This window comes from Achroia grisella, unplaced genomic scaffold, assembly GCF_030625045.1.
Source record: "Achroia grisella isolate CSIRO2021 unplaced genomic scaffold, CSIRO_AGI_Agris_v1 utg18309, whole genome shotgun sequence".
Taxonomy (NCBI): domain Eukaryota; kingdom Metazoa; phylum Arthropoda; class Insecta; order Lepidoptera; family Pyralidae; genus Achroia; species Achroia grisella.
The window spans coordinates 865-20,352 of record NW_026712686.1 but is presented as its reverse complement, the minus strand read 5'-3'; the positions used below and the strand labels follow the sequence as shown (position 1 = coordinate 20,352).

The window sequence follows — 19,488 nt, the reverse complement described above, 5'->3', positions numbered from 1 at the left end:
ACCACAAACAAAAGTAATATTTAATAAAATATAAAGATATAACTCACGAGTATTTATAAAGGCCAAATAAAATATAATAATAAAAATTATTATTATATTATCAACAATATATTTTTGAAGCTAGAACGATGAAATTATTTTCATTGGTTCTTTTGGGGTAGATTTTTAAATACCCCACTAATGTTATAACTGTGAAAGTAACTCTGTTTGTCTTTCTGTCAGTCTTACGCTCCAAAACAAAACAAAAATTTAAATGAAATTTGGTACACAGTTAGTTTACACCCGGACAAAGATACTTTTGAATGTGAAAAAAGGATTGTAAGAGGGCAGGGATTGTAGAAGAAATACAATTTTTTAAAACTAGAAGTTTGAGACTCATTTTTAGGTTGTTGTTTAAATATCAATAAATATGATAGGGGTGGGGGGGGGGGGGGTTTAAAATAAAATAGGGAATGAAACTTATTGTGGAAATTTGTTGTGGTTGTGGAAGCTGGAACGATTAAACTTTTTTCTTTGTCTTTTTAGAGTTAGTGAATTAAATACCTTACTGATATTGTAAATGTGAAAGTAACTTGTCTGTCTCGCTTACACGCCAAAAATACTGAACCGATTTAAATTGAAATTTGAAACAGACATAGATAGACTAGATCCTGAGAAAGGATATAGGTTACTTTTTAATGTGAAAAAGGGTTGCAAGAGGATTGAAAGGGTAGATCCAAGGTTATATAGATGTATCGTCATGTTTAAAGGTAGAAAGTTGAAATTTATTTTTTAGCCGATTGATTAAATATTTATTTTTATTTTTTATCATTTTTGAAGCTAAAACGATGAAACTTATTTATTTGTGTTAATTTATTTTTTGTAAAGGAAGAGTGTTTTTAAATGAAACTGTGACCTCTTCTCATGAAGCGTTTATTGCAACAACTTAACGTTTTTTAAATTACATGGGGGTGGAGTATCCACCATTTTTATTGGTGCTCATATTTGTCGCGTGATGAGCGGTGCTTCTCACTGGTCGATTGACTGATGCCGTCATCGACGCTAGGTTTGACGTCGACCAGTGGTGGTTGAGGATGGCGCCTGTGACTTTGAGCATTATACTACTCACAGCAGATTTGCTACTACTGTTTTAACATGCCCCCGGCCTTGGAAGGTTCCACTTTCAATTCTTCTTCTTCGTTCCAAAGAGGGCATATTTTAGAGAATGCCCGCCTAACGATGCCGGTCTCCGTCCTTATGTCGGCGACTCTTGATACCCCGTCTTTGCCCGGGAGAGTGGAAATGATGCGTCCTAAACGCCACTTTAATGGAGGTAAGTGGTCGTCCTTGATGAGCACTAAGGTGTTTGGCTTCAGGTCTGCTTGGCGAGTTTTCCATTTGTTCCTTATTTGTATCTCAGATATATATTCTTTGGACCACCTTGTCCAAAAATGTTGGCGTATATGTTCTACCCGTTGATATCGTGTCAAGTTTGATGGCATGAAGTCTTGAACATCAGAGCACGGCGGCGCAGTCAGCGGACGACCGACCAAGAAATGAGCTGGGCTTAAGGGATAATAGTCATGAGGATCTGTGGACATAGGACTAAGTGAACGGGAGTTCAAAACAGCTTCGACCTGTGTTAATACCGTATTGAACTCTTCATATGTTAAATGCAAGTTACCGACTACGCGTCGCAATACATTCTTGCATGAGCGTACACCACTTTCCCACAGACCACCCCAATGAGGAGAATAAGGCGTAGTTAATAATATCTTGTGAACAATTAGAGAGAAAATTTTGAAATTCATTCATGAGTCCTACAAAGTTTCTGCCGTTGTCTGAAAACATGTCAGACGGTTTACCACGGCGAGAAATAAATCGTTTGAGAGCTAATAAATACGCATCTGTTGACAAATCACCTACCAATTCTAAATTAACTGCGCGAGTAGTAAAACAAATGAAAATTGCAACATATGCCTTTATAACGCGTGCTCCCCGGCCCTTGCGATTTAAAATATAACCCGGACCCATATAATCGACTCCAGAACACATGAATGGAAATCCAGGGGTTACCCGTTGCACAGGAAGATTACCCATAAGAGGTGTTAGCGGTTTAGCACGAAAGCGAGCGCATCTAGCACAATTATGTACGGTTTGTCTGGCACTATTTCTCCCACCAATCGGCCACCATACTTCTCTTATCGCATACAAGAGAGCCTGTGGCGCTGCGTGCAGTAGACGTTTGTGTTCCGCAGGAAACAGTAGTATGGTAAATTGATGTTTGCCTGATAATAATATGGGATGTTTTTTGTCGTAAGTAAATGAAGTAGAATTACTAAGCCGACCACCTACTCTAACTAAATTATTTTTATCTAGAAATAAATTGAAATTTGATAAATTGTGCGAATTATTTAATTGATTATTTTACCCTCGGGTAAATCAGACAACAGACGACCTGAACTGTCCTCATTCTCACTACAACAAATGGTTGATGAGTTATACTTTGAATAAATTAAAATAGGCGGTCCCTCCCACCATAAATTATTAGTGCGTAGTGTATCTAAGTAGGCACCCCGCGGGATACTATGTCCGTTGGATTTTGGCTACCACATATATGCCGCCATGAATGATCGCGCGTTAACTCCTGTATTTCAACCGTCCTATTTTGTACAAATGGTTTTAACAAGTTAGGATTCATTCGTAACCAAGGGAGAACAATAGTCGAGTCGGTCCAAAAGACTATATTACTAAAATTACATCGTAGTGGCTGTTTAATTTTTTCATATAGCCTAGCACCTAACAAAGCTCCGCACAGCTCGAGACGCGGAATACTGGTGGGTTTTATAGGCGCGACCTTTCCTTTTGAACATAACAATCGGACTGTAATCTTATTATCGTTACCTATACTGCGTACGTATGCGCAAGATCCATAATCAACCTGTGATGCGTCTGTAAAAATATTCAATTCTATGCGTAATGAATTGTTACCTATTACGTGTCGCGTTATATTTTTTTTCTTAATTATTGGAATGCTATCAACAAATCGCAACCACTGGTGAGTGACGTCATTGGGTAGCGGTTCATCCCAGCCAACTTTCAATAACCATAGCCTTTGTAATAAAATCTTTGCGATAATTATAAAAGGACTAAGCATGCCTAACGGATCGAAAATTTTAGAAACCTTTGACAATATGACGCGTTTAGTTAATATTTCATAATCGATTTTGAATTTTGTACAAAAGTTAAATGTGTCAGATTGATTACACCAACCGAGGCCTAATGTTTTTTGATGCACATTATCGCCGAGTGATAACTCCTTTGAAGCGTGTGAGTTATGTGATGGTGTTGATGACGAGTCCTCTTTGTAGTTAAATATCCACTTGCGTAATGGAAAGCAACCTGTCATCAAAATCCGACTAATCTCGTTACATGTGTGAGTTAAATTATATTTGCTGTCAGAGTTACCAGTAATTAAATCGTCTCTTAAAAATCCTCGCGTATAATTCTACTAACGTTTGTGTTTGTAGTTGTAGACGCTAATTCTTTCAAACACCTTACGCTAAGAAATGGGGCTGATGCTGTGCCGTATGTCACAGTGTTGAGTTGGTATATACCTATCTCATCAGTGGGATTTTCGCGCCACAATATTAGTTGTAGGTCACGGTCATCGTTATGTAGCAACACTTGACGATACATTTTTTCGATGTCTGCGCATGCCACCCACCGATGTTGCCTAAAGCGTAATAATATGGCAGTTAGATCGCCTTGTATAGGTGCACCTACAAGTTGTAAATCGTTAAGCGATTTACCCGAGGTGGTACTTGCGCTTGCGTCGAATACAACCCGTAGTTTTGTTGTGGTACTATGGGCGCGAAAAACACCATGATGTGGCATTATGTAATGTGGAGTATTGTATGTGTGTATTCGTGACATATGCCCCAGCTCAATGTATTCCCGCATAAATGAAATGTATAATTGTTTATAATTAGGTGTGCGTTGTAATCGTTTCACAAGTGCATGAAATCGATTCAGTGCCTGAGAGTATGGTTCACCTAATTTAGGACTATCCTTGAAAGGTATGCGCACACAAAACCTGCCTTCCTCTGTGCGCGTTGTGGTACTTGTAAAGCGTTCCTCACAAGCCTTTTGCTCAATACTGAGTACACTAGTAACCCTCGGTAATTCCTCAAGTTCCCAGAATTTACGCAACTGTGAGTCTAATGTGTGAGTAAAATTTTATGAAACTTGTGAGTATTTAGGAGTGTGGGTATATATAGGTCCCGAAATGATCCATCCTAATTTTGTGTTTTGTATAAATGGACCATTTTCAAGACGAATCTTTCCTTCATCAAGGAGATCCCAGAATAAATCGGCACCCAATAGGATGTCGACCGACTGTGACTCGAAATATGTTGCGTCCGCTAACTGTATATGAGAAGGAATGCAAATATTACTTATATTTATTGATGTTGATGGTAACTTTGTTGTTTTATGTTGTAGCACTAAACATTGAATATTGGCAGCATAGGAGCTACACAGGGACCTGATATTAATGTTACAAGTCTGTGTGCACTGTGTAACGACGCTGCCTACACCCTTTATGTTATAAGTGGACTGTATTAATTGTGCGTTTATTTTATTGCATAATGATTGTGACTAGGCCCGGTTAGGGTGGTGAAATGATATCACGTTGTGGACTGTATGATTATGTATATTAGAAGATATATTACAAGTGTTAAGAGTGAGAAGTGCGTGCGGTGCCCAATGCACGGAATGGCCGAGTGAGGTGTCGCGGCAGATCGGGCTCGCTGCCGGCTCGGATGCCCCGCGGCGCCCGCAGACCCCGCAGCCGTCCACTGTCGTCGCTTGCGCGCCAACAGACTCCCGGGGTTGAAGTGATGTCTTCAATGCTCAGGAAGAGGGCAGATGCAGTTGAAGGCACGACGAAAGGTGCCCATCTTCGTCTTGAGTTCGGCCACCCTTGTGACGCCGTCCACGCCAGGGTAGATCTTTACGACCCGACCCAGGCACCACAGTAGCGGAGGTGCTGTCTTGTCCTTGATCAGGACGAGAGCTCCAAGTTTCACCTCGTCTGATGAATGGAACCATTTTGTTTTTGCCTGAAGTATGGAAATGTATTCATTATGAAATCGTCTCCAGAAATGTTGTCGTATGTGCTGAATTCTACGCCATCTGTCCAGTCTCGAGAGGTTGACGTCAGTGTCAGTCACCTGTGGTTGTGGCACAGATAGGAGTGGCCGTCCAATTAGGAAGTGTGAGGGTGTAAGAGCCGAAAAATCATTAGGATCTGATGAAAGGGGGGTGAGAGGGCGACAATTTAGAACTGCTTCTATTTGAATGAGACAAGTTGTCATCTCTTCATAGGTAAAATGAGTTAATTTTAATATACGTCTTAGGTGATGTTTAAAGGACCTTACGGCAGCTTCTGCTAATGAATTAAAATGAGGAGAGTAGGCAGGCGTGAAAATAAATTCGATGCCCTGCTGTGCCGTTTCAGATGCGACATTCGAGGTACGCAAAAACCTTTGCATTTCATTGGATGCGCCAACGAAATTCGTACCGTTGTCGGATGTAATACTTCGAGGCTTACCTCGACGTGCCACAAACCGATTTAAAGCGGCCATATAAGCCTTGGTGGTGAGATCTGTGACGAGCTCCAAATGTACAGCTTTCACTGCAGAGCAAACAAAGATGCACATATACGATTTTGAAAGTTTGCTCCCGCGGCCCTTACGATTAGCTATCAATACTGGTCCAGCATAGTCAACATAACAATGTAGAAATGGGAATTCAAGTTGTGTCCTAGCTAACGGCAGCTGACCCATTATAGGCTGGACATTTTTAGCCTTATGTCTGAAACAAGTAACACATTTCTTTACAATTAATTTAGACAAATTTCTGCCTCCTAGAGGCCAGTAAGTATGACGAATGTGAGACAATAATAATTGAGGACCGGCGTGGAGTAATTTAATATGCTGCATTTGAAATATAAGTCTTGTCAATTTATGTTTGCTGCATATAACTATAGGATGTTTCATGTTAAAGTCGTAAGGGGAATTGTCAAGTCTTCCGCCCACGCGGATAATGTTATCATTATCTAAAAATGGTGTCAAAGCAAGTAGTCTACTTTTGTGTGGCAATGTCTGACCAGATTTTAGAATTTCAAATTCGTTTGGAAACATATCAATTTGTGACATATGTAAAATATAAATTAATGATTCTTGCAGTTCTCTCGTAGAGAGATTGCCGCACAACTTGTTACTATTATGTTTCAAATTATGAATAAATCTTTGTATGTATGCTATTATTCTTTGTATTTTAGTTAAGCTTGAATGATTTTCTAATAAATGTTGTATCAATAATGAATGAGTGTTATTAGATGATGAATTACTACATGATTGATTGTCACTACTAATAAAATGAGTTACTACTTCCGGCAAATCATGTTTCGTTTTGTTTGGCATTATTGGCCACTCATTTTCATTTTTAAGTAAAAACGAAGGTCCGGACCACCATAAAGGGGTAGTTCCGATAACGTCGGCCTTTACTCCACGCGAAACAATATCCGCCGGGTTGTCCTACGACGGTACGTAGCTCCAGGTATGACCGTATGTGCTTTCTTGAATTTCATGCACTCGGTTTCTAACGAAAGGATTAAGTTGGTTAGCAGGAGTTGACAACCAACCCAATACTATAGTCGAGTCACACCAGAATCTACATTTATGGATAGGTATAGTCAATGATTTTTGAACTTTGATACACAGTCTTGCACCTAACAAAGCTCCACAAAGTTCAAGCCTCGGCATTGTCGTTGGTTTAATTGGCGCTACGCGGTTTCTAGAAGCTAGAAGCTGTACACCTATAGAACCACTACCACTACACGTTCTAATGTATAGACACGTTCCATACGCCCTTTCGGACGCATCGGTAAAGACGTGTACTTCGTGAATGATAGAGTCTTCATGCAAAACCCAACGAGGAATCTTTAAACAATTAAGCGAGGACATGCTATTTTGAAATGTAGACCAAAGGTTGCTGATCTCGAGAGATACTTCGTCGTCCCAGTCATATTTCTCTAACCATAAACGTTGCAGAATGATTTTAGCTTCGACTACGCACGGGCCGACGAGTCCCAGTGGGTCAAATATTTGACTTATTACTGCAAGAATATGACGTTTAGTGACCTTATTTACTGAATTAATGTTAATTCTAAAGGTGAGCAAATCCGAATCGCAATCCCAATATAAACCTAGTGTTTTAGATTGAGAAGAGATTAAATGTTGCTCAGAAAATTCTAGGGGTGTATTCATAGTGTCATGACTGTTAGTGAGTTGTGCTAAAATAGTGGGATGATTAGAACGCCACTTACGTAAGTTAAATTTAGCAGAGGAAAGAATAGACTGCACTTTTTAGCTACCTCGATGGTTTCCGAGATTGTGCTTCCCCCACTTAAGTAATCATCAACATACATATCTCGCTGTATTGCACACTTGACTCGATTATCCTGAATGTCATCCGCCAGACTAGCTAAGCATTTAGTAGCTAAATAAGGAGCGGAAGCGGTACCATATGTAAGTGTGTTTAATGTATAAGTTTTTAGGGGTTCTTTATGGTCAAACCGGAATACAATTTTTTGAAGAGATCTTTGGTCTGGATTCAGTTCTATTGCTCTATACATCTTTTCAATGTCACTCGAAACTACATACCTATGTTGACGAAAACGTATTAAAATGGATAATAGATCGTCTTGAACTACAGGTCCCACCATCTGAATGTCATTAAGTGACGTGCCAGAACTGGTAGGAGCTGATGCATCAAATACTACGCGCAATTTGGTAGTAGCACTAGATTCACGAGTGACGCCATGATGTGGAATGAAGTGAGTGACTACGGTGTCCTCAGTTGAAGTAGTATAGTTTGAATCCAACGTCATGTGACCTAATCGTTCATACTCGCGCATAAACTCCATGTATTTATTTTTAAATGATGGATATCGTTGAAAGCGTCGTTCTAGGGACAAAAAACGAATTTTTGCTGTGTCATAAGAATGACCTAAGGTACTAGGATCGTTTTTTAAAGGCATAGTAACTACAAAACGACCGTCATTTTTGGGATAAGTAGTTGTTACAAAATGCTGCTCACATATTTTTTCTTCAATAGACAAAGAGTGATAAGGTGATATATTATCAAACTCCCAAAATTTAGTAATATCTGGTGAATTTGAAATATTAACATGATTGCAAAACTGTGAGTACGAACATTCCGGTTGTTTAATCCTACCTGAAACTAACCATCCGAATTTAGTTTCACACAATGTCGGTAAGTGTTTGCCTAAATGAATTGAATTATTGCCCAGGACATCCCAAAATACTTCGGCCCCTACCAGAATGTCTACGACCGACGGAATATTAAAATTCGGGTCCGCTAACTGAAGACCTGCAGGGATAGGGACATGCCTGACATGCACAAACGAAGACGGTAAGACCTTTGTAATTTCAGGCAAAATGTGACACTCGATATCAATTTTGTAAGCACAGCATAAAGACTCTATGGTGAGGTTGCAAGACTGTGTACTTATCGATACGTGACTATTTATACCCGTTACCTTGGTGCTCGTACCGCGTTGTGACAAACCCAGTTTCTCCGACAGGCTCTGCGTAACAAAGTTCGCCGTGCTACCGTTGTCCAGCAGTAGACGTGCCGTGCACTTGTTGCCCGTAGCGTTGGTCACGTTCACCAATGCTGTGGAAAGTAGACAATGCGCAGAAGTAGCAAGCTGCATAGTATCGGCTGATAAAGCGACATCATTTGACAGAGAAGGCGAACTCATTGGATCATATTTGCGCGATAGAATTCAAGTGGTAGACATTAAAGGAAGTAAGTCCAAGGGGTCATTTATAAAAATGGGTGTACCCCAGGGTTCTATACTTGGCCCATTTCTTTTTCTTGTTTACATAAACGACTTACCATACCAGTTTCAAAACATACTTGACATAGTATTGTTTGCTGATGACACATCACTTATTTTCAAAGTGAAAAGAAATACAAAGGATTTTAATAATATAAATATTGCTCTTGAGGATGTTCTAAACTGGTTTACATCAAATAATCTAGCGCTTAATTCAATGAAAACAAAATGTGTTAAATTCTCTTTACCAAATGTAAAACAAGTAACGACAACTGTTAGTCTGAATCATCATGTTTTGGACTTTGTTGATGAGACTTCGTTTCTTGGTATTGTAATAGATAATAAATTGCAGTGGGGTCCACATATATTCACATTAGCCAAAAGACTAAGCTCGGCTGCTTTTGCTATCAGAAAAATTAGACAGTTGACTGATACTGCAACAGCGAAACTAGTGTATTTTAGTTACTTCCATAGTATAATGTCGTATGGTATTATATTGTGGGGAAGAGCGGCTGATGTAGAATCAATTTTTATATTACAAAAAAGAGCAATTCGTTCAATATATAATCTACCGTGTCGCGAATCTCTTAGAGAACGCTTTAAAGAAACAGGTATCCTTACTGTTCCCTGTCAATATATATATGAAAATATTATGTACGTACGCAAAAACTTAAATTTATTTCCAAAAAATAGTCACTTACACGCTTATAATACAAGGAATAAAAATAAATTAAATATGCCTAGTTATCGTCTCAAAAAAGTAAGTACATCTTTCATGGGACATTGTATACGTTTGTATAATAAATTGCCAGATAGTGTTTTAAATTTAAATGAAGGCAAATTTAAGATACATGTAAAAAAACACTTTGCTCTAAAGCTTATTATAAAATAAACGACTACTTAAATGACTACAATGTGTGGACTTAATTACAATTTTAACTTTTGTTATGAGGCATATAATTTTTCCCATTGACATGGATAATGTAATAACATTAAAGAAACTTATTATAAATGATTTTTTATAATTTGTAATGACATATTGTAAATTAAATAATGTAAATTTAATATTGTAATGGGTGAAAACTGTGATCGGTACAGCCTATGCTGTAAATAATATAATTGACGTAGTGGAGTAACCTGAAACAGTCATGCTCGCTATAAAGTTCAAACTTGTGGCGGCGTGGTGGGCCGGGTCGATGTGCTCCCTCAAATATGGTTGAGTACAATGATGGCTGGCTCATACGTCATACTCGTGAACGGGTGCTACTTGTGGGGACTGGTCTGTTCAGGTTGTGAACACTGATTAAATTTTTTATTCTTTGCGATAGCATATGCTGGTGGTCACTCTATTCTCCCAAATTTGAATTTTAAAAACTATATTTATTATAAACATGTTCCACTATTATTTGAAAAAAATACGAGCTGAGTTTCTTGTCAGTTCTTCTCATCTCGATATCATTCCGAACTGACGGTAGATTTGACATATCATAAGAGTCTGTAATAGACCTACATGAATAAAGATATTTTGAATTTGAATTTGAATTTGATACATGGCCTCGAACCTATTAAAACGCTCCTCCAAGTCTAAACGTTGCAAATGAGATATATCCGCATTACTACTGATTAAATTTAAATAATTGTTAAAAACTGTAATTTTAGACTTCATAGAACTACGTTTTTTAATTAATGTTTTAATAGAATCTGCCATATTAAAGTCTTAAGAAAATGCTGAAGCCGAAAGAAGGGGCCGAAGGTCGCGTACGGTCACCGACACGTTCAACTGCAAGGTCAATGCACCGTACCGGTTGTTACTAAGAGCTATGTCCGTAGCGCAAGCGCAGGTAAATGTCACGCACGGTCAATGACACGGTCGAGTGCAAGGTCGATGCACCGGACCGCCTGTTACTAGCTGCTTCTAAGCGCGCAAATTAATAGAATGCAATGTATATAGTAATGTAAGCTATACGTGACTGTGTATAAGAAAATAAGGGCAAAGCTAAATAATAAATAATTTAAAGAGGGATAGAAATGCAGTTTTGAATAGTAAAGAATGAGTTTTTCGGCAACGTTAAGAAATAAGAAAATTGTCTAGTTGGAACGGACTCACTCAAATACAATGCAATACTCCCACAAGTGACGTCGGTTCTTCTATGTAGGCTGTGCGACGACTCCACTCCACGAAGAGATACTCGAAGTCCAACTCGCGACCGTTATTCACGACGTGTCGGTCTTCAAATTTCTGACTTGCATATATACAGCTTGGCTCTGCTTAAGACGGCTTGTATACCGGTGCAGAAGGACCATTGACTAGGCCCGGTTAGGGTGGTGAAATGATATCACGTTGTGGACTGTATGATTATGTATTTTAGAATATATATATTACAAGTGTTAAGAAAGTGAGAAGTGCGTGCGGTGCCCAATGCACGGAATGGCCGAGTGAGGTGTCGCGGCAGATCGGGCTCGCTGCCGGCTCGGATGCCCCGCGGCGCCCGCAGACCCCGCAGCCGTCCACTGTCGTCGCTTGCGCGCCAACAATTGTGTTATAAAAGACCGCTGACTACCGCTATCGAGAAGCGCGCGGACGCTGACATAATTTTTACTTTTGTCCCGTACGCCAATCACTGCAGTAGATAGCAAGACCGGTTCACTACTAGTCGACACCTGTGCATGCGATTTGTTATCTAATGTGAATAACGTTAAAGCGTTATTTTGCGTGCCTCCATCAGAAACCTCTCGTTGCAAGTGTGTGTCATCTCGATGTAATAGTGTATTATGTTTACACGAACAGTGCCGACATGGACCGAATCGACAGTCAGTAGCCGAGTGTCCTAAGCGTAAACAGTTCTCGCATAATTTATTTTGTGTGACTATTTTACATCTATCTAAAACTGATAGATTTAAAAACTGCTGGCATGAATATAATGGATGTTTGGAATGACACATAGGGCAGGATTTGTAGTGTGTAATTGTATTTTGTTGTGGTTTATTTGTGGATATGGAAGAAACGTTACAGTGTATATTTTGCGACTGCTTAATGTGTTGTTTTTTAATATTATTGTGCATCGGTTTGTTTGACACTATTAACGTTTCTAACATGTCCGCCCTACGACCAACGAAATCAAGCAAATTTTGAAGTTTCAACCGACATTGAGAATCACTGGTATTAATTGAAAATAATAGTGTTTTGTGTTGCTCCCATTCGCGTTCTGTGATGGGATCGAATTTTAAAACGATTATATAAATAATTAGTGTGTCCCAATATTCAGTAGGCTCACCGAGAATTTTTAATGCGCGTATATTCTTAAGTACAGTGTCGATAAGCTTTCTCAATAACTCTGGTGATTCCTTTGTCAATGGTTGGATTGAAAATAATGCTTTAACGTGGTTATGAATTAGTAATCCATTATTATCATACCTATTTACGAGTAACTCCCATGCAACGGAATAGTTAGCTGCAGAAAACTCTAGTGAGTCTATAACTAATTCAGCGCTACCCTTCAATGATGATTTTAAATAATGAAATTTTTGTATTGCGCTTATTTCTTAGGATATATGTATTAGTAATAGGTAACAATCCCTTTACTTCAGCCAATTTTCAAAGGAGCGGTCATAGGAAAGTAAAGGTTGGCAATTTCATTAAATTAAGAGATCCTTTAGGAGAATCTTCGGTAGATTTGTCACCAGATAGCAACTCATCAGCCCTAGCAATCACACCGTAATAATTTGTTTCAAATTCTTCCCTATGCTCTAATTGTTCATCGATATCATCAGAATACTCTTCAATTTTAGACTGGACTTCATTAAAATCGCTTAATAGAGACGATGCGCCTTGTATGCGAAATTTGAATTCGGCTTTTTTGAATGAAGACGGTTGTAAAAGGACTGAATGATCTATGTATTTATGCAATTTTGTTAGCCTACCTTTAATGACGCCTCTTTTGCGTAAATATAGACTTAATTCACTAGTTTTATTAGGAGATCCAGTAGGGGATTTTACGGGAACTGATAAATTAGCCTGATCCATCATTGGGGTTGTGTGGTATGAAAATGGAGTACTCACGTTTGCGAAATTTGAAGCGTTGACCGTTGACTGTAGTCACTAGCACCGATCGTAATTTGCGTGAAGTATTAACACACGACACTAGAAACGTTGAAAAAACAGTATTAACACAGGTGAAGAGGAAGGTTGAGGGATATCTTGGCTGGTACGTCTTACCGAACTGCGCTTTATTGATGTTATATATATTGATGTGCTGTTGCTGCTTTTTATCCAACAATTGTCCTCCTCTGGTTGCTGGTTGATGAAGATCCGGGTACGAAGGTCTAAGAAATTATGTTAATTTGTTTTTTGGTAAGGAAGAGTGTATTTAAATGAAACTGTGACCTCTTCTAATGAAGCGTTTATTGCAACTTAACGTTTTTTAAATTACATAGGGGTGGAGTATCCACCATTTTTATTGGTGCTCATATTTGTCGCGTGATGAGCGGTGCTTCTCACTGGTCAATTGACTGATGCCGTCATCGACGCTAGGTTTGACGTCGACCAGTGGTGGTTGAGGATGGCGCCTGTGACTTTGAGCATTATACTACTCACAGCAGATTTGCTACTACTGTTTTAACAATTTGCTTATATTGTGTTAATTGAGTTAAATATTTTTTCATTTTTTACGCGGACGAAGTCGCGGGTACAGCTAGTAAAGATAATATATGGACATATAAATTATTTCTTACACATTAAAATCAAAATTTTAGTAATAATAGATATATTAAATCAAATATCTTTATTACGTGTCCACAGAGGAGTTTCAACAACAGGCTTTGATGTAACCATCTGCAATATCTCTTCAAGAATCAGTAGGGCAGCAAAATCCTGAATTACAGGTTGCTCGCATCTGGACTTTTCAGTAGGCTACTGAAACAAATAATAATAACTTAGAATACAATAACATTTGCTTAATGATTTCATATATGACTTAGTGCTCTATATATTTTACTTTTTGTCTAAATATTTCTTTCATTATTCTTTTTAGGTTTTGCTATTGTGTTAAGTTAGGAAGAAACACATGATATATATAACTATATAATTTGTATTATAAAAAAAAATGAAACGTATATATTAACTATGAATGCCTTGTATCGAGAATAAAATATATGTATCATTGTATCACTTTATTACACACCTACATTACCTTCCAAATTAGTGTCCAGTCAAATCTCCTTCCCATTTCCTTCCTCGCTGGTCATGTTTTGTGATGAGCAAGCTTTAATAGCAGCTAGACTGTAGAACCTAAGAAATAAAATTCTATGGTATACATACACCTAATTTTAACAATTATTTAAAAAAATAGTGTAATAAGGTATTATACAGGTATTATAAGTTCTAAGTGAAGTGAAATATAGCATTTGCTTCGGTTATAAATGGTTGTACACCAAGATAAATTTTCACCTAATATGGTGAGAAACTTCAGTTCAATTTCTGATAATTCCTCACTTATTGCAAGCCTACATTTTATGAGGCGATTCTTTCATTTTCCCCTTCAAATTCACTCAGTACTAGAAGAAGATATGTTTACAAACGCCATAATTAAAGAATTTAGAAATAGACCATTCAGTTACAGATTTAACAGCACCCTCAGCTATTAACTTAACCTAACCTTCAATTAAGAAGAGGCTCTTAGACACATACATTTCGAATCAAATGATCTCGACCTTGAGTGGATTTGTTATACCGTACTGCAATATTCTTATATTAATTTAGAAATTCCCAAAATGTATTTGAATGTAAACTCGTCATCTACTTTGTTGTATACTGTTTTAAGTTTCAGTTTACCCGTGATCATGGTGGTTGAAACACTACCGAAATATCGGGAACTCAGCAAATAAATATAAAACGTGGTAAGATCCCTTGATTTTTACTAATTATACTTTGTTGTACTTCTAAAACTCTGAACATAAGGAATATTATTTGTAGTGTAACAATAACATTGTAGAGAGAGTAGAAACTCATGATACATTTTTTGTTTGATTTAGTAATTTTTATTTAATACAATCCTTTAAAAAGTCAATAATTTTAATAAATCAATGAAAAATATTGGCTCTCACAACACTATCAATTGAACGTATGAATGGAAATACCTTTAACACTATAGGAAATAGGGCTTTTTAATTAAGACAACTGAACACTATAATCACTTCTATATTTATCTTTTATATTAATACTAGGAAGCTAATATGCGTCCGCTCTTTACAGTGTACAAAACAAGAGTGAAGGACCGTCTTACAGTCGTTATAAAGAAAACTAGGTCAACTTCAATATAAATATATATGTAGGTAGATATAATTCTATTAAATCATATCAACTGAGAGGTTAATTTTTGAATTTTAATACAATTAAATCAACACGTCCCCTCAAAAATTAACGTTAATTACAATCACTAGAGTACAATCGTTAAATTATATAATTGCAGAATACATTTGACTTCCAAGTAATTGCTGGGAGTACAATAATATGGCTCAACATTTGTTGCTTTGGATTAGGGAATGGTTGGATTATTTGCAATGCTAATACAACCATTGTTATCCTCATAAATTACTATAGGATCTGTGATATTTATGTTTATGCTTATTGCTAGAGACTTAAGCCACAAGGCTTCCCTTACAGCTTCATACAGAGCCATATACTCAGCCTCAGTGGACGAGGCTGCTACTGATATTTTTGTACTCCAGGATATTGTACACTGCTTAAATAATTTAAACAAATAACCAGTAGTACTTTTACTGTTATTAGTATCACTGCCTCCCCAATCAGAGTCAACATAACCACATAAAATAGTATCATATTTGCATCTTTTATAAATTAATTTTAAGCCTATGGTACCCTTTAAATAGCAGAGTACTTTATTATTTTTATTTGTATACCTACTCAATATATTTACACTTGTACTTAAGTCTGGACGGGTACACAACATGATATACATTAAACATCCTATAGCGTTCCTACAAGGTGCATTATATTTGCCATCACAGTTTAAAGCCTCATAATTTAGTTTATTTTCCAAGGGCGTACTGACAGGCTTACAATCCTGCATATTAAACTTATTTAATACTGTGTTAATATATGCACTTTGGTCTAACGTTATTTTATCGTTATTTCTCATAATTCTAATGCCTAAAAATAATTTCATTTCATTCAGATCTGATATTTTAAATTTACTCATTAAATAACTTTTAAAATTATTCATAGTTTATATATCATAACATGCCACAACCACGTCATCAACATAAAGTACCACATAAATATTTTTATTAATATTTCCTTTGTCCAATATATAAATACACCGATCGACTAATGAATTTTGAAAACCTTCGTTTTTAAGTGATTGTTCAATACCTCAAACCAGCACCTAGTCGCCTGTTTCAGTCCATACAATGATTTATTTAGCTTACAGACGTCCATATGATGAACTAATAGATTAAATTGATTAGCAAAACTAATTATCAATTTGAAACTAGCTATTCTAGCGACAGGGGCGAAAGTCTCATTGTAATCTGTCAAATATTGTTGACTGAAACCTCTGGCAACAAGACGTGCTTTATATCGAGAAGGTTTTCCAAACTCATCATTCTTTATTGTAAATATGCATTTACAATCGACAATATTTTTATTACATGTCCTAGGAACTAAAATCCACGTATTGTTTATATTAAGAGAATTTAATTTATCTTTTATTGCGACTTTCCATTTAACTTTATCATGGCGAGTTTTAATTTCATCATAACAACTCGGTACTTCAAACGATTGAACACACATTAAACTATACCTAATCATCGTCATTTTCCTTATAAGATATAGGGGCACGATTTTTAAGCCTTTCACTCCTTCTAATGTGAGAACTATTATCTATGTTTTGACTATTTATAAGACTATTATCAGGTATTTTTGGTGACTTCACTAAGTCATTGCTTATTATGCGAATTTTGCTAGGACAATTAGGCCCATCAGATTTTAATATATCTGATTTAGGACTGTCAGAGTGATGATACCTCAAAGACACTGATTTAGACTGTACGTCACAAATATCAGTTTTGTCACAGGAATTTTTACCATTCAAATTAAAAAATTCAAAATATCTTTATTCATGTAGGTCTATTACAGACTCTTATGATATGTCAAATCTACCGTCAGTTCGGAATGATTTCGAGATGAGAAGAACTGACAAGAAACTCAGCTCGTATTTTTTTTTAATGTTGTACATATTTACAATAATACTATTTCATTTAAATTCAAGTTTGGGAGAATAGAGTGACAGCATATGCTATATAAAAAAAATCAAATCAAATCAATTCAAACATTACCTTCAGACTTCAAAGTTGGCCTTGAATTAATAAAATTGGTCTCATCCACAATGACATCCCGAACAGTAACGTATTTTTCGCATTTTGTATCCCAAACTTTATATCCGTTTGGTTCATAACCCACCAGTATATCTTTCCATGATTTGTCATCAAATTTTGTTTTACAAATTTTATTATGTACATAAACTGTTGATCCGAAAACCTTTAAATACTTTATTTGAGGTTTTTTATTATGCCACATCTCGAATGGAGTTCGAGTTTTATTCAATGACCTAGTGGGTGTCTAATTTATTAAATAAACCACAGGTAATACTACGTCACCCCAAAAAACTTTATATAATTTAGCACCGTTTAACATACACCGGGCTTTTTCAGTTATAGTTCTAACCATTCGTTCTGAAACTCCATTTTGTTGCGGAGTCCTTGGAACTGATAAATGATAAGTAATCCTTTTTCTACACAATAGTTTTTCATTTCAGTAGATAAATATTCTCTACCGTTATCAATATATAAATTAACTAATTTTAAATTAAATTTAGCTTCACTTTAAACATAACATAGTCTTTAAAAACAGAGAACACATCTGATTTGTATGTTGTTACATACGTAAGACAGTAATGAGTATATTGATCGACAAACAATACAAAATAGTCCATTCAACAGTCCATTGTCCATAATCGCCGGTCATAAAAGCAAAACTAGAATAACTTGACGAGGGAACTTGATTCAGTTCCACCGACTGAATTGTTCTACTTCTTTTAGCATCTGAAGGTTTGTCTTGATTTCTCCTTTTAAAATAATAACAATCCTTCTTTAAATATCCCTTGCGTCCACAATGAAAACATTTTATAAACTGAAACTTATTATTTCTTGATGTTTTATTTTTGTACGATGATTTGAAGTTTTCAACTTTTCGTTTTCTATATGATTCATATTTATTTTCTACTTGGAGTATTTTGACACTTGTATCACAACATTCATTTTTCAATTTCACTTCATGATCTAATAGTCTCGTCTTCACGAATGCTAAAGTTAAATTATCTTCCGACAACATCTCAATTGCAGTTATAACACCGTCATATGAAGCGGTTTATGATCTGTTCGGAGCGTAAATCTCCGGCCATACAGATATTGATGAAACTTACGCACCCCGTAAATTATAGCCAGGGCTTCTCTATCAATCTGAGAATAGGATCTCTCGGCTGCATTGAGAACTCGGGCTGCGTACGCTATTGGCCTCTCCTGTCCTCCAGTCATAATATGTGAAATAACGGCTCCTATTCTCGTACTGCTGGCGTCCGTCGTCAGCACTATAGGCAGCTCCGACGAATAATGGGCTAATACTGCACTAGAAATTAACATACATTTTATTTTATTAAATGCATTCATACATTGCACGTTCCACTCATACTTAACTTCTTTTTTTAATAAGTGATATAGTGGGCTCAATACTGTACTTAGATTAGGCACAAATTTAGCATAATACATTACAAGTCCCAAAAAGGAACGTAACTCCGTAATATTGTTTGGTATTAGGGGCTTTTTTTATTGCTTCGATCTTCTCAGGACAGGTATGAACCCCTTTTTTACTTATAACGAACCCTAGATATGTTACCGAGTCTGCAAAAAATGTGCATTTCTCTTTTTTTATCTTTAACCCATATTTTTGTAACCTTTCAAAAACTTTATGTAATGTCTGTATGTGTGACTCGTCATCCCTGCCTGTAATAATTAAGTCGTCTAAAAACACCCCTACTGTCGGTATATCTGCAAAAAGTTGCTCCAGTTTTCTTTGAAAAATTCCAGGACTCGACGCTAACCCGTAGATCAGTCTATTGTACATAAATAATCTCTTATGTGTATTAATTACCGTGTATTTTTTTGATTCGTCTAGCTCAAACTGTGCGTACGCTTGCGATAAATCTAATTTTGTAAATTTATCCCCGCCGTGCAATTTTGTAAGTAAGTATTCTACCTTCGGAAGGGGATAGTGGTCCACCTCGAGACATTTATTGAGAGTGATCTTAAAATCTGCGCATACCCGTATGGTGCCGTCCTTCTTCATTACCGGTACGATGGGCGTGGCCCAGTCGGAGGTAGTGACCGGCGTGATGATTCCGTCTCTCAGCATCTGGTCGAGCGCGCGGCCCACGGGCTCGCGCAGCGCGTACGCGAGCGGCCGCGCCCGCATGAACACCGGCCGCGCGTCCGGACGCAGCCGG

At 37.0% G+C, this 19,488-nt stretch overlaps 2 protein-coding genes across 3 annotated transcripts; both read right to left on the bottom strand.

Annotated features, from left to right (window-relative positions):
- Window positions 1–1,004: 1,004 nt before the first annotated feature.
- Window positions 1,005–3,388, bottom strand: LOC131841540 (uncharacterized). The gene is made up of 2 exons (XM_059189852.1): window positions 2,740–3,388; window positions 1,005–1,570 (listed from the first exon to the last, which is right to left on the bottom strand). Exons 1-2 carry the CDS (start codon window positions 3,386–3,388, stop codon window positions 1,122–1,124), a joined length of 1,098 nt encoding a protein of 365 aa, XP_059045835.1. The 3' UTR covers window positions 1,005–1,121.
- A 1,341-nt stretch (window positions 3,389–4,729) lies between these two features.
- On the bottom strand, window positions 4,730–8,821 carry LOC131841541 (uncharacterized). 2 transcript variants are annotated; one of them, XM_059189854.1, is made up of 2 exons: window positions 8,609–8,821; window positions 4,730–5,102 (listed from the first exon to the last, which is right to left on the bottom strand). In XM_059189854.1, the coding sequence occupies exons 1-2, from the start codon at window positions 8,783–8,785 to the stop codon at window positions 4,887–4,889; spliced, it is 393 nt and encodes a 130-aa protein (XP_059045837.1). In that variant the 5' UTR covers window positions 8,786–8,821; the 3' UTR covers window positions 4,730–4,886. The 2 variants fall into 2 exon arrangements, with proteins under 2 accessions (XP_059045837.1, XP_059045838.1); XM_059189855.1 differs by having other exon boundaries at window positions 8,623–8,821.
- Between the last annotated feature and the right edge of the window lie 10,667 nt (window positions 8,822–19,488).

What these genes read in the sequence shown, in the direction of transcription:
- LOC131841540 (XM_059189852.1), bottom strand. Translation starts at nt 3,388, where the DNA reads ATGACAGGTTGCTTTCCATTACGCAAGTGGATATTTAACTACAAAGAG. An exon ending in AATTAAACAGCCACTACGAT is followed by an intron (nt 1,571 to 2,739) that starts GTAATTTTAGTA and finishes CTATGTCCACAG; the next exon opens with ATCCTCATGACTATTATCCC.
- LOC131841541 (XM_059189854.1), bottom strand. Translation starts at nt 8,785, where the DNA reads ATGCAGCTTGCTACTTCTGCGCATTGTCTACTTTCCACAGCATTGGTG. An exon ending in AACGCGGTACGAGCACCAAG is followed by an intron (nt 5,103 to 8,608) that starts GTAACGGGTATA and finishes TCCATACTTCAG; the next exon opens with GCAAAAACAAAATGGTTCCA.